At 42.8% G+C, this 13,465-nt stretch overlaps 1 protein-coding gene across 1 annotated transcript in view; it reads left to right on the forward strand.

Moving 5' to 3' along the window:
- mybpc3 (myosin binding protein C3) overlaps positions 1–13,465 on the forward strand; it is a gene marked incomplete at both ends in the record, with an annotated part of 42,823 nt that overhangs the window by 21,051 nt on the left and 8,307 nt on the right. The window contains 5 exons of the mRNA XM_084154529.1: positions 205–309; positions 651–839; positions 6,395–6,529; positions 8,700–8,867; positions 12,051–12,139. Coding sequence (XP_084010655.1) covers positions 205–309; positions 651–839; positions 6,395–6,529; positions 8,700–8,867; positions 12,051–12,139 — 686 coding nt within the window. The remainder of the gene's footprint in view (positions 1–204; positions 310–650; positions 840–6,394; positions 6,530–8,699; positions 8,868–12,050; positions 12,140–13,465) is intronic.

Below are 13,465 nucleotides of genomic sequence, written 5' to 3' on the forward strand. Positions count from 1 at the left end.
TCTCTACCTATATAGTACTCTAAATACCCCAATTCATGTTGTTAAGTTGAAACGAATACTAGATATAAATTGTGGACACCATTCAAACCATTGAGGGTTTGGAACTTTAAAGCCAATTATCTCAGAATCATCTTTTTGGAGATAAAACCTTATAGTCCCAAGTCAGCTTATTCCTGTTTTTTTATGGCCTTTTAATTTCCTCAGATGCGCCAGACCCTCCCTCGGCCCCAAGGATCCTCAGTGTTGGGGAGGACTCCTGCATTGTCCAGTGGGACCCCCCTAAGTCAGATGGTGGCAACCCGATCATTGGTGAGGATATACAGTAGCGTGCATAATGGCTTACCATATCTTATGTTCAGGCAGACACAGTGCTCACTTGTTTACAGCAAATATGAGTAGTTTGACTGTAGTATACTGATAGGTACAGTCACATGTCTATCAGTTGAGGCTGCTGGGAGGATGGCTCATAATAATGGCTGGAACGGAACTAATGGAATGGCATCAAACACATGGAAACCATGTGTTTGATGTATTTGACACCATTCCACTAATTCAGCTCCAGCCATTACCATGAGCCCATTCTCCGCAATTAAGGTGCCACCAACCTCCTGTGATGTCTATAGTAACCATGTTTGACTTTTTTTTCCCAGGCTATGTGCTGGAGAGGAAGAAGAAGAAGAGCTACAGGTGGATGAGGCTGAACTTTGACCCCTACACTGATACTACCTATGAGTCCAAGAGGATGATAGAGGGTGTGGAATATGAGATGCGTGTCTATGCAGTGAACGCCATCGGCATGTCACGGCACAGCGCTGCCTCACAACCCTTTATCCCAGTGGGTGAGTTCCCCTCCTATGGTTTTTACTGTGTGAAATTGAACTTGCCTGTTTGAGGGATGGGGAAATAACTTTTGTCCCAAATGCAAACAGATAGGTGTCAGCTTTCAAAACATGTGTGGAGAATGATTTAATGGGATGGATGGTCATCCCATAGACACATGCTCTGGTGGGGCGGTCACACTGGGCTGTAATCATGCTTGACCTTTGGTCATTCCTGGTGACAGTCAGACTAAGGGCCAGGTCAGCTAAAGGTATCAGTCACTCCCCAGTCATATGAGTATGTTTACATGCTCACTAATAATTTGATATTAAACTGATAATGGCAGTAGGACCAGTATTTGCAATAACCAGAGTAAGGTGTTTACATGACTATCTTAATCGGCGTAAGGTCAAAATCGAAGTAAGCATACGCTGATTAAAACACCTGGTTTTCTGAGCAATCTTTTGAATTATTAGGACATGGAAACAGCTTAATCGGAGATCCAGCAGTGTATTTGATCTGCACATGTGCCAGCACCAGCAGCGCAAGCCTCTTACAAACTGTATATAGGCTTCCCAAAAATAACATGATCACTGTGGTACAACGTTTATTTTGATTGGTGATTTTCAGCATTTATTAAATGCCATCAGGTAGCCTGATTTCAGATGTGTCCATGTAAACAGGATTATTAGGAAAATCGTTCTTCTTACAAACCATGTAAATGTTTAAATCAAACTATTATATTCATCTGACTATTCACAATAATCGTATTATTGTGTGCATGTATTGTCACACTGTCACGTAAACACAACTTTTGTCCTGGCAGAGATGACTGCTGTCTGATTTACACTGACCTGCTGTGAGCTGACTACAGAACATAAACAGAGCATAAAAACTGTGGAAACAACCCCATTGTTCTCACTGCAGCTACATACCTGTATTCTCTGAAGATAATGTTGATATTATTTCCTTGAGAATACAGTTGCACTAAAATGTCACAAAATTCACAGTTTGATGTATCATCTTATTATTTACATGATTTTAATTGAAAATGTGCAAAACTGTTCTCATCTTAAAGTATTTGGATTAACCGTATACATATTTTCAGTGGCAGTGTGTTTGATTGACTTCAGTGTTGTCTATCACTACAGTGAATTGTCTTGGGGGTTTGGCTACTGAGAGTTAAGTTTACATAGCCCCTAAGCCATGTAAGGTCTGCTATGCAATCACAACGGGCACCTGTAACCACTCAACAACACATGGTCATCTTGACATTTGGTTTCCATGGCATGCAGACTTGTGCTTGTAGGGAAAACATGTTTGGGTAGACGCTGGCTAAAATAAGACTGGAGGTGTCTTCAGGACAGAAATCAGAGTCTGGTGGAATTAAGGGGCTCTCTTTTGCTGTGTCTCTTATTATTTTACCTTGGGTCTCCCTCAACCTACTCATCCTTCTCCGGGATGTGAGTGTGAACCCCGAGGTATCCGGACGGACCCATCTCTTGTAAGACAGCTGATTAGGAAACTATCCGTGGCATCCCCCTCTATAAATAATGGCATGTAAGCGCGCGGCGGGGCTGGGACCAGCTGCTTAGAACACAGGGGCTAGCTGCTACTGTTGAGGCTGCTCTAGGAGGACATTGACCCAGCTGAGCTGCTGCTGTCGAGTGCTATCACTGAGGCAGAACAGAGAGAGAGAGAGGAGCAGCAGCAGAGTAGATTGAGGCGTGTGGGAGACAAGGAACAGGAGGAGTACGACAAGCTCACTTCGAACAGGACTATCTTAACCTTATTCAAGGATGACCAAGCCAATGCTGCCAAAGACGGCCGAGAAGAAGCCAGCGGCGGAGGAGGTTCCAGTGGACGGTGCAGCAAAGGCACCGACAGAGGGGAAGGCCAAGCCAGAGGCAGCAGCAGCACCTCCTCCAGAGGAACCTGCCCCAGATCCAGTGTCAGAGGCCCCCGTTGAGCCAGCAGCACCCACAGCAGAGCCAGCCCCAGCAGAAGGAGCCCCAGCTGAGGACGGGGCCCCTCCGGCAGATGCAGCACCTCCGACAGAAGGAGCCCCACCAGCCGATGGAGCTCCTCCTGCAGAGGGTGCCCCAGCAGAGCCTGCCCCGGCAACAGAGCCCGTACCAGAGCCTCCTAGGAGTAGGCATTGATTTATTTTCCTCTAAGCTAGGGTCAACTATTAGGGGCACGGTCTGTGCTGTAATAAATACTGGGTTTTCTTTCATGATGATGATAATAAGATAGAAGGTAAACCCTGGCTGTGGTTTCTGTGGTTCTGTTCTCCTTTTTACTGTTTTTGTGAGGGGCAATATAAGTAGGAATAGACAGTGCCACATTAATTGGTAGATCAGAGATGTTTGCTGTATGTTTTGTCTCTCTGTATTAAAACTCACAGGCGCAAAAGAGAAGAAATGTTTTCTACTAACAGACTTTCCTGTGTTGTTGTTTGTGTATTGGCTAGTAAGATGAAAAGGATGTTTATCAAATTATTATGTTTGCTGTGTTCCTGTTCTGCCGGTAGCCGTCGGTTGGTCTTTCCCATTCAGTCCGACCCTTTCAACACAGACTGACCTCTGACCTCTAGTACGGGCCTACATGGCGCCCCTGTCTGTTTAACCTGTGACATGGGACCAGAAATGATCAGTCTATAATTTTAATGGTAGGTTTATTTGAACAGTGAGAGACAGAATAACAACAAAAAAATCCAGAAAAATGCATGTCAAAAATGTTATAAATTGATTTGAGTTTGAGTTTGAGTTTATTTTTTATTTTTACAGGGACAGTGCACATTAATCAACGTTTCAGTAAAAGTGCCGGTTTTAGCCAGCCGGCTAATTTTCAACCGCAGTCCCTGGGCAGGTTATTAAAAACAATTACAATATAGACAATAACAACATAGAACAAGACATATCATACAGACATAGCAACATAGGACAAACAAGACGTAGCATACAGACCGAGCAACATAGAACAAAAAGCAGCAAGACAAAATTCATAAAAGCAACAAAGTGTTTCCACACCTCACAAGTTACAGACAACAGACATGGAAAGCGGCAACACACAGCTAGGGACCATGTTCACAAATCTGATTGACCTTTATGCATTTGCATTTTAATGAGGGAAATAAGTATTTGACCCCCTCTCAATCAGAAAGATTTCTGGCTCCCAGGTGTCTTTTATACAGGTAAAGAGCTGAGATTAGGAGCACACTCTTAAAGGGAGTGCTCCTAATCTCAGTTTGTTACCTGTATAAAAGACACCTGTCCACAGAAGCAATCAATCAATCAGATTCCAAACTCTCCACCATGGCCAAGACCAAAGAGCTCTCCAAGGATGTCAGGGACAAGATTGTAGACCTACACAAGGCTGGAATGGGCTACAACACAGTTGGTGCGATTATTCGCAAATGGAAGAAACACAAAATAACTGTCAATCTCCCTCGGCCTGGGGCTCCATGCAAGATCTCACCTCGTGGAGTTGCAATGATCATGAGAATGGTGAGGAATCATCCCAGAACTACACGGGAGGATCTTGTCAATGATCTCAAGGCAGCTGGGACCATAGTCACCAAGAAAACAATTGGTAACACACTACGCCGTGAAGGACTGAAATCCTGCAGCGCCTGCAAGGTCCCCCTGCTCAAGAAGGCACATATACAGGCCCGTCTGAAGTTTGCCAATGAACATCTGAATGATTCAGAGGAGAACTGGGTGAAAGTGTTGTGGTCAGATGAGACCAAAATCGAACTCTTTGGCATCAACTCAACTCGCCGTGTTTGGAGGAGGAGGAATGCTGCCTATGACCTCAAGAACACCATCCCCACTGTCAAACATGGAGGTGGAAACATTATGCTTTGGTGGTGTTTTTTTGCTAAGGGGACAGGACAACTTCCCTCAGCCAGGGCATTGAAAATGGGTCATGGATGGGTATTCCAGCATGACAATGACCCAAAACACACGGCCAAGGCAACAAAGGAGTGGCTCAAGAAGAAGCACATTAAGGTCCTGGAGTGGCCTAGCCAGTCTCCAGACCTTAATCCCATAGAAAATCTGAAGGTTCGAGTTGCCAAACGTCAGCCTCGAAACCTTAATGACTTGGAGAAGATCTGCAAAGAGGAGTGGGACAAAATCCCTCCTGAGATGTGTGCAAATCTGGTGGCCAACTACAAGAAACGTCTGACCTCTGTGATTGCCAACAAGGGTTTTGCCACCAAGTACTAAGTCATGTTTTGCAGAGGGGTCGAATACTTATTTCCCTCATTAAAATGCAAATCAATTTATAACATTTTTGACACGTGTTTTTCTGGATTTTTTTGTTGTTATTCTGTCTCTCACTGTTCAAATAAACCTACCATTAAAAATTATAGACTGATCATGTCTTTGTCAGTGGGCAAACGTACAAAGTCAGCAGGGGATCAAATACTTTTTTCCCTCACTGTACTCTGTTCCGGCCATTATTATGAGCCAGCCTCCCCTCAACAGCCTCCACTGATGGTTAAATAAGACAGATGGTTACTTAAGGGAAAAATGAAAGTAGGGTGTTTGGTCAGGGTGGATGGGTAGGCATATCATGCAAACGTCTAGCAACCCAAAGGTTGCGAGTTTGAATCTCATCATGGACAACTTCAACATTTTAGCTAATTAGCAACTTTTCAACTACTTACTACTTTTGAGCTATTTTGCAACTACTTAGCATGTTAGATATCCCTTCCCCTCCCCCTAACCCTAACCCCAACCTTAACCCTTTTAGCTAACCCTTCCCCTAACCTTTACCCTTTAACTTACCTTAACCCTAACCCCTAACAATAACCCCTAGCCTGGCTAACGTTAGCCAGCTAGCTGATGTTAACCCCCTAGCCACCTAGCTAGAATTTATAACATATCATAAGTTTGCAAATTCGTAACATATTGTACGTGTCGCAAATTCGTAACATTTAATATGAATTGTAATTCGTAAACATGTCATACGAAATGGGTAATGGACATCCACAAATTAATACATACCATATGAAACATATCATATCATACTAAATGGAGTGGCTCGGATATGCGTACAGAATAATACGAAATGCTCTAAGACCAGGTTGAGTATTGATGAAAGCTGTGTCCTGCAAGGGCCATTCTAAATCTCCAGTGTGCTAGCTCCATGTCAGCTTGCCTGCAGGGGAGCTTAACACATTGGTTGTGGTAAGGTTGGAGATACTGTATTTCAGGACTCGTGCATTTATTGTAGGACCCTAGTTTACATGGCTGTTACCTGTAGCAACACTACACTTGATCTGCAGCTAAGTTAAGCTGCCTTGATGCTGAGGCATCAGTGACAGGTAGCAGTAAATCCACAATAAAAAATATCCTGGCTTGACACCTGCTGACACTGATATGTTTCCTCCTCTGTTTTGCAATATGTCTTCTTTACAGTCACGTACTGTGACATCCGTGACATAACATATGGAACTATTTATGTATTTTTTCTTGACATAGATTTCTTATTTAGACTAGACTAATGTTGCTGATCTCCCTCTCTCTTCCTTTCTTGTGTCCCTCTCTCCCTCTCTCTCTGTAAGCCCCAACCAGTGAGCCCGTCGGCCTGTGCGTGGATGACATCAGTGACACCACCATCTCACTGAAGTGGAGAACCCCGGAGCATCTGGGCTCGTCTGAGCTGGATGGCTATGGGGTCGAGTACTGCAAGGAGGGCTGTGAGTCCTGGGGTCCAGGAGGGTCTGGCATTCAATATTTTGATCCCTGACACACACACACACACACACACACACACACACACACACAATATCTGAGTAGATAAGGGGAGGATGACATGAAAGCTGTTGAAGAGAGTATTTCAGTTAGGAACACAATATTTGAAAACCAACCTAACAATATACAGTGGGGGAAAAAAGTATTTAGTCAGCCACCAATTGTGCAAGTTCTCCCACTTAAAAAGATGAGAGAGGCCTGTAATTTTCATCATAGGTACACGTCAACTATGACAGACAAATTGAGAAAAAAAATCCAGAAAATCACATTGTAGGATTTTTAATGAATTTATTTGCAAATTATGGTGGAAAATAAGTATTTGGTCACCTACAAACAAGCAAGATTTCTGGCTCTCACAGACCTGTAACTTCTTCTTTAAGAGGCTCCTCTGTCCTCCACTCGTTACCTGTATTAATGGCACCTGTTTGAACTTGTTATCAGTATAAAAGACACCTGTCCACAACCTCAAACAGTCACACTCCAAACTCCACTATGGCCAAGACCAAAGAGCTGTCAAAGGACACCAGAAACAAAATTGTAGACCTGCACCAGGCTGGGAAGACTGAATCTGCAATAGGTAAGCAGCTTGGTTTGAAGAAATCAACTGTGGGAGCAATTATTAGGAAATGGAAGACATACAAGACCACTGATAATCTCCCTCGATCTGGGGCTCCACGCAAGATCTCATCCCGTGGGGTCAAAATGATCACAAGAACGGTGAGCAAAAATCCCAGAACCACACGGGGGGACCTAGTGAATGACCTGCAGAGAGCTGGGACCAAAGTAACAAAGCCTACCATCAGTAACACACTACGCCGCCAGGGACTCACATCCTGCAGTGCCAGACGTGTCCCCCTGCTTAAGCCAGTACATGTCCAGGCCCGTCTGAAGTTTGCTAGAGTGCATTTGGATGATCCACAAGAGGATTGGGAGAATGTCATATGGTCAGATGAAACCAAAATAGAACTTTTTGGTAAAAACTCAACTCGTCGTGTTTGGAGGACAAAGAATGCTGAGTTGCATCCAAAGAACACCATACCTACTGTGAAGCATGGGGGTGGAAACATCATGCTTTGGGGCTGTTTTTCTGCAAAGGGACCAGGACGACTGATCCGTGTAAAGGAAAGAATGAATGGGGCCATGTATCGTGAGATTTTGAGTGAAAACCTCCTTCCATCAGCAAGGGCATTGAAGATGAAACGTGGCTGGGTCTTTCAGCATGACAATGATCCCAAACACACCGCCCGGGCAACGAAGGAGTGGCTTCTTAAGAAGCATTTCAAGGTCCTGGAGTGGCCTAGCCAGTCTCCAGATCTCAACCCCATAGAAAATCTTTGGAGGGAGTTGAAAGTCCGTGTTGCCCAGCGACAGCCCCAAAACATCATTGCTCTAGAGGAGATCTGCATGGAGGAATGGGCCAAAATACCAGCAACAGTGTGTGAAAACCTTGTGAAGACTTACAGAAAACGTTTGACTTGTGTCATTGCCAACAAAGGGTATATAACAAAGTATTGAGAAACTTTTGTTATTGACCAAATACTTGTTTTCCACCATCATTTGCAAATAAATTCATAAAAAATCCTACAATGTGATTTTCTGGAATTTTTTTTCTCATTTTGTCTGTCATAGTTGACTTGTACCTATGATGAAAATTACAGTGGGAGAACTTGCACAATTGGTGGCTGACTAAATACTTTTTTTCCATACTGTAGAAAACTGTCAAATAAATCCAAACAAATCCAAATGCAGCAACATTTCAGAGAACATTGCCTGTTTTTTTGTTTATCTTGACCCCCTTACATAAAACGACATACTCTATCTTGCTATTTGTATTACACTTTCCATGACGAGCCATTATCTAAAAACCTTTGGTTTTAGTCTGACAACACCAAGAGCCTAAGTTGTCAAGAGTGGTTTGAGCCAGGGACCATTAGCACAATGCCTATGTAATTAAAGCAATCCCTTCAGGGCTGGCTGTGCTAGCCAGCTGCACGTCAATGTTCTAACTCAATCCATGCAGGCAGCCCTAGTTGTGATGACATATAGGGATGGGGCACTGAGCCTTCTTCTGATGTTGCGTTTTGACACGTCTGTCTGGCCGTCTCCTGCCCACAGCTGATGAATGGGTGCCAGCCTTTGAGGGTCTGACAGAGAGGACATCTGTGATCATCCGGGACCTGCCAACCGGGGAGAAGATGCAGTTCCGTGTCAGAGCCTACAACATGGCAGGGCCCAGTGCACCTACCTCCCTAGCACAGGCCGTCACTATCCACGAGATCATGCGTAAGCATTCCCCCATGATTGCCTAAAACAAATATACATTTTTCCATTTTACCCTCCCTCCCATACAACGAGCATAAAGTCCAAACATGTACAAGACATGCATTTATTTTTTACCAGAGAAGTTCCTAAAACACTTGCACTGTAAGAGTAAGACATCATCAGTTTGTTCAAAACCCAAAGGTTGAAATGGAAAGTAAGCGAGGTGTCCTGCTGTTGTCGCCTCTCTCCTATTTCTCTACAGTTTGAGATATTTAGCTGATGAGGCTTGAAGTTAGCCTCCACTACCCTACATGGATCTCAGGGCTCACAGATCATGTTTGGGAACACACATACATTGCCAAGGTCATAAGCTATTTCGCTCTCAGCACCTAACAGATTAGCTGCGAGGTGTATTTTGAGGTCTCAGATGCACACTGAAGCCCCCGGCCTTTCCGCTTGCTGACAGGATGATACTATCACTAAGTGCTGATTGGCAGTAAGGCAATTCCACAGTGACAGAGTGACACTGAGACTCAGATTTTTCACTTTAAAATGTATGTCAAACAAAAACCAATGATTGCAAAGTTAAACAAACCATACAACTCTATGCACAAGGACTACATTTAACATTTTCCATTGAAAGTGTTACAAAAACACATTTACTTGTAGAAAAGTGCAGATGCAAAGTTTGGTAACAGAATGGTGGCACAAACCCTCATTCTGTTACCAAACTTTGCAAACTTTCAAGTAAATGTGTTTTTGTCAAATGTTCTGTGGAAATTGTTAAAAGTAGTCCTTGTACATAGAGTTGTATGGTTTGTTTAACTTTCCAATCATTGGTTTTTGTTTGACATACATTTTTAAGTGAAAGTCTGTGTCATTGTTACCGTGGAATTGCCCAGTAGCACTGACAAGCACTTGATGTTGTCAACTCACTTGATGTTGTCAACTCATGTTGTCAAAGTCAGAGCCATGAACCACCTTCAAGGGTTGGGCGGTATCCAGATTTTCATACCTTCATACCGTTCCTGTACCATAGCGGGGTATACGGTATTACCGGCAGTGCACACAACGGCCGCTATTTCTTTCCCCCAAAAATTATCATAGCGGACGCTAGCTAAATGCTAACAAGTGCAAGCGACCATAAACTAATTGCAAGGACAGACAACCCAGCCCATAAAGTTATATAACTACAGTATCTCAAAAGGCTAATCAGTTTGCTGCGGCACAATTTTCTTTGGGGCAGCCAGGATTTTTATCCAGGAGGGGATTGATTGTTTCTGCCGTAACCAAGAAGCTTGATCTTGCGAGCTAGCTACTTAGCTAGCAAGTTAGCAAACCAAATACGTAGCTGGAGCCTTTTTTAAAATTTATTTTCTTCACCTTTATTTAACCAGGTAAGCCAGTTGAGAACAAGTTCTCATTTACAACTGCGACCTGGCCAAGATAAAGCAAAGCAGTGCGATAAAAACAACAACACAGAGTTATATATGGGGTAAACAAAACATAAAGTCAAAAATACAACAGAAAATATATGTACAGTGTGTGCGAATGTAGTAAGTTATGGAGGTAAGGCAATAAATAGGCCATAGTGCAAAATAGTTACAATTTCGTATTAACACTGGAATGATAGATGTGCAAAAGATGATGTGCAAATAGAGATACTGGGGTGCAAATTAGCAAAATAAATAACAATATGGGGATGAGGTAGTTGGGTGGGCTAATTTCAGAATGGCTGTGTAAAGGTGCAGTGATCGGTAAACTGCTCTGACAACTGACGCTTAAAGTTAGTGAGGGAGATAAGAGTCTCCAGCTTCAGAGATTTTTGCAGTTCGTTCCAGTCATTGGCAGCAGAGAACTGGAAGGAATGGCGGCCAAAGGAGGTGTTGGCTTTGGGGATGACCAGTGATATATACCTGCTGGAGCGCAGACTACGGGTGGGTGTTGCTATGGTGACCAGTGAACTAAGATAAAACTGGGATTTGCCTAGCAGTAATTTATAGATGACCTGGAGCCAGTGGGTTTGGCGATGAATATGTAGTGAGGGCCAGCCAACAAGAGCGTACAGGTCACAATGGTGGGTAGTATATGGGGCTTTGGTGACAAAACGGATGGCACTGTGATAGACTACATCCAATTTGCTGAGTAGAGTGTTGGAGGCTATTTTGTAAATGACATCGCCGAAGTCAAGGATCGGTAGGATAGTCAGTTTTACTAGGGCATGTTTGGCAGCATGAGTGAAGGAGGCTTTGTTGCGAAATAGGAAGCCGATTCTAGATCTAACTTTTGATTGTAGATGCTTAATGTGAGTCTGGAAGGAGAGTGTACAGTCTAACCAGACACCTAGGTATTTGTAGTTGTCCACATACTCTAGGTCAGACCCGCCGAGAGTAGTGATTCTAGTCGGGTGGGCGGATGCAAGCAGCGTTCGGTTGAAGAGCATGCATTTAGTTTTACTAGTGTTTAAGAGCAGTTGGAGGCTACGGAAGGAGTGTTGTATGGCGTTGAAGCTCGTTTGGAAGTTCGTCCAGCTGGAGCCTTGAGCTGGAGATCATTGATTTGGTAGCACGCACACCCGCAGCCCCCGTGAGGCAGGTAGGCCCCCGAGCTTTAGGGTACTGATGGCATTGGCATCATTTCAGGTAAACCTATGGTAGGCTATAGCAAAGTGACTTTATTTATTCTATTTACTGCATTTCTACACAATTTAAAAACTCTAAAATGCTATTCGGAGAACAGCAAAAACAAGCAATTGACAACAATTGACTCCATCCATTATCACCTTGGCTGCTGTAGCTTCATTCACCTCAGTTGATAAGGGACATAAATAACATTCTTCAGCAACATGTCTTACAGCAATTAGCTGCTACGCACTAGCTCAGCACCGGGATTGAAAACTCTAGTTTAGTTTCATGTCAAGTCAAACAGCAGTTACCTAGTCAACTACAGCCATTTTCCACCTCTGCACTGTTTTGAGAGGAAAGTCGGGCTCTTCACTGCAGCCAGGCAAACAGCCTTCCCGCCCACTCCAAGGTGTCTGCATGGTCCTAAAGCTAGCCCAAATTGATACCCCTGATTGACAGTATTGAAAACACGATATACCGCCAAGCCTACCACTTTCCCCACACACGCACACACAGCACACCACAAAACTGTACCCAAACACTTTTATTAATTGACATCTTATGATATTTTTGGTCACAGAGAAACCCAAAATCTGGATTCCAAGAAATCTCCGCCAGACCCTCATCAAGAAAGTGGAGGAGACAATCAACCTTGTGATCCCTTTCCAGGTACGGGGTAGAGTACACCCTTCACACTCTATAGGATGAATGTACTTAATATATGCTGGTGCCCTTGCCCATAAGACAAATATGTTGAATGACACAGGAACTATAAATTGCTATTTGCTTTTCTTTGGTGCACATTGAGTTATGGAATGGTGCTACCCACATGACAAAATACTATAGTTTACTATAGAATACTACAGTAGGCCTACTTACTATAGAATTCTTTAGTAAACTCTAGTATACTGTAGAATACTATACTACACACTGTTTCCCAATGTCATGTGTAGTACAGATGTAGGATCTTAATTTGATCACCCTGTTTTCAGGAGAACTTTTCTGCAATGCAGGAAATTGAAAACTTGTAGTGTATTTGAGGTTGAAAAGGGCTTAATTTTTCAACAAAAATGTCCATTAATTAAAATCCACATAATAATTCACTTATTACTGATTTTCCTGCTGTAGCGAACAGGCTCAAATTAAGATCCTACATCTGTACTTACTATAGCATTTTGTAGTATACTGTAGAATACTATAGTAAATACTACATTATTATCCGCACCAAAAAAATACTTAAGTAAATACTACAGTAATGTCCGCAAAACACAACAGTTTTTTATGTATAAAAATACTACAGTATTTAATTTTCATATTCCCCTCCCCCATAACCCAATTTGTGCCACCCATAAGTGAGAAACCTACATGCCAAGTATAGACCATACTGTGTTCACTACAGGTTATAGAAAAGAGCAGAGGCTCTGAACTATCTGTTCAGACCACAGTCCTACATATCTACAGGTTATGCAAAATTAGCTCTTTTAGTATTTGTCCAGTACACTACCAGTCAAAAGTTTGGACACACCTACTCATTCCAGGGTTTTTCTTAATTTTTACTATTTTTTATATTGTAGAATAATGGTGAAGACATCAAAACTATGAAATAACACATGTGGAATCATGTAGTAACCAAAAAAGTGTTAAATAAATCAAAATATATTTTATATTTGAGATTCTTCAAATAGCCACCCTTTGCACACTCTTGGCATTCTCTCAGCCAGCTTCATGAGGTAGTCACCTGGAATGCGTTTCAATTAACAGGTGTGCCTTCTTAAAAGTTAATTTGTGAAATTTATTTCCTTATTTTGACAGACTGATAACTGATACAGACATGATTCTCTTAAGCAGCTCATAGTGAGTGACTGCTGAAAACCACAAGCCAAGGAGTCTGGGCCACCGCCAAATGTACCACCATCTACTGTATCCATTAGGCACACTTATCTAGGTTAAAATCTGCCATTAAAATATCTGAACAATTTCACATTTCAAATTTCT

This window comes from Coregonus lavaretus (genome assembly GCF_964263955.1).
Source record: "Coregonus lavaretus genome assembly, chromosome: 37".
NCBI lineage: Eukaryota > Metazoa > Chordata > Actinopteri > Salmoniformes > Salmonidae > Coregonus > Coregonus lavaretus.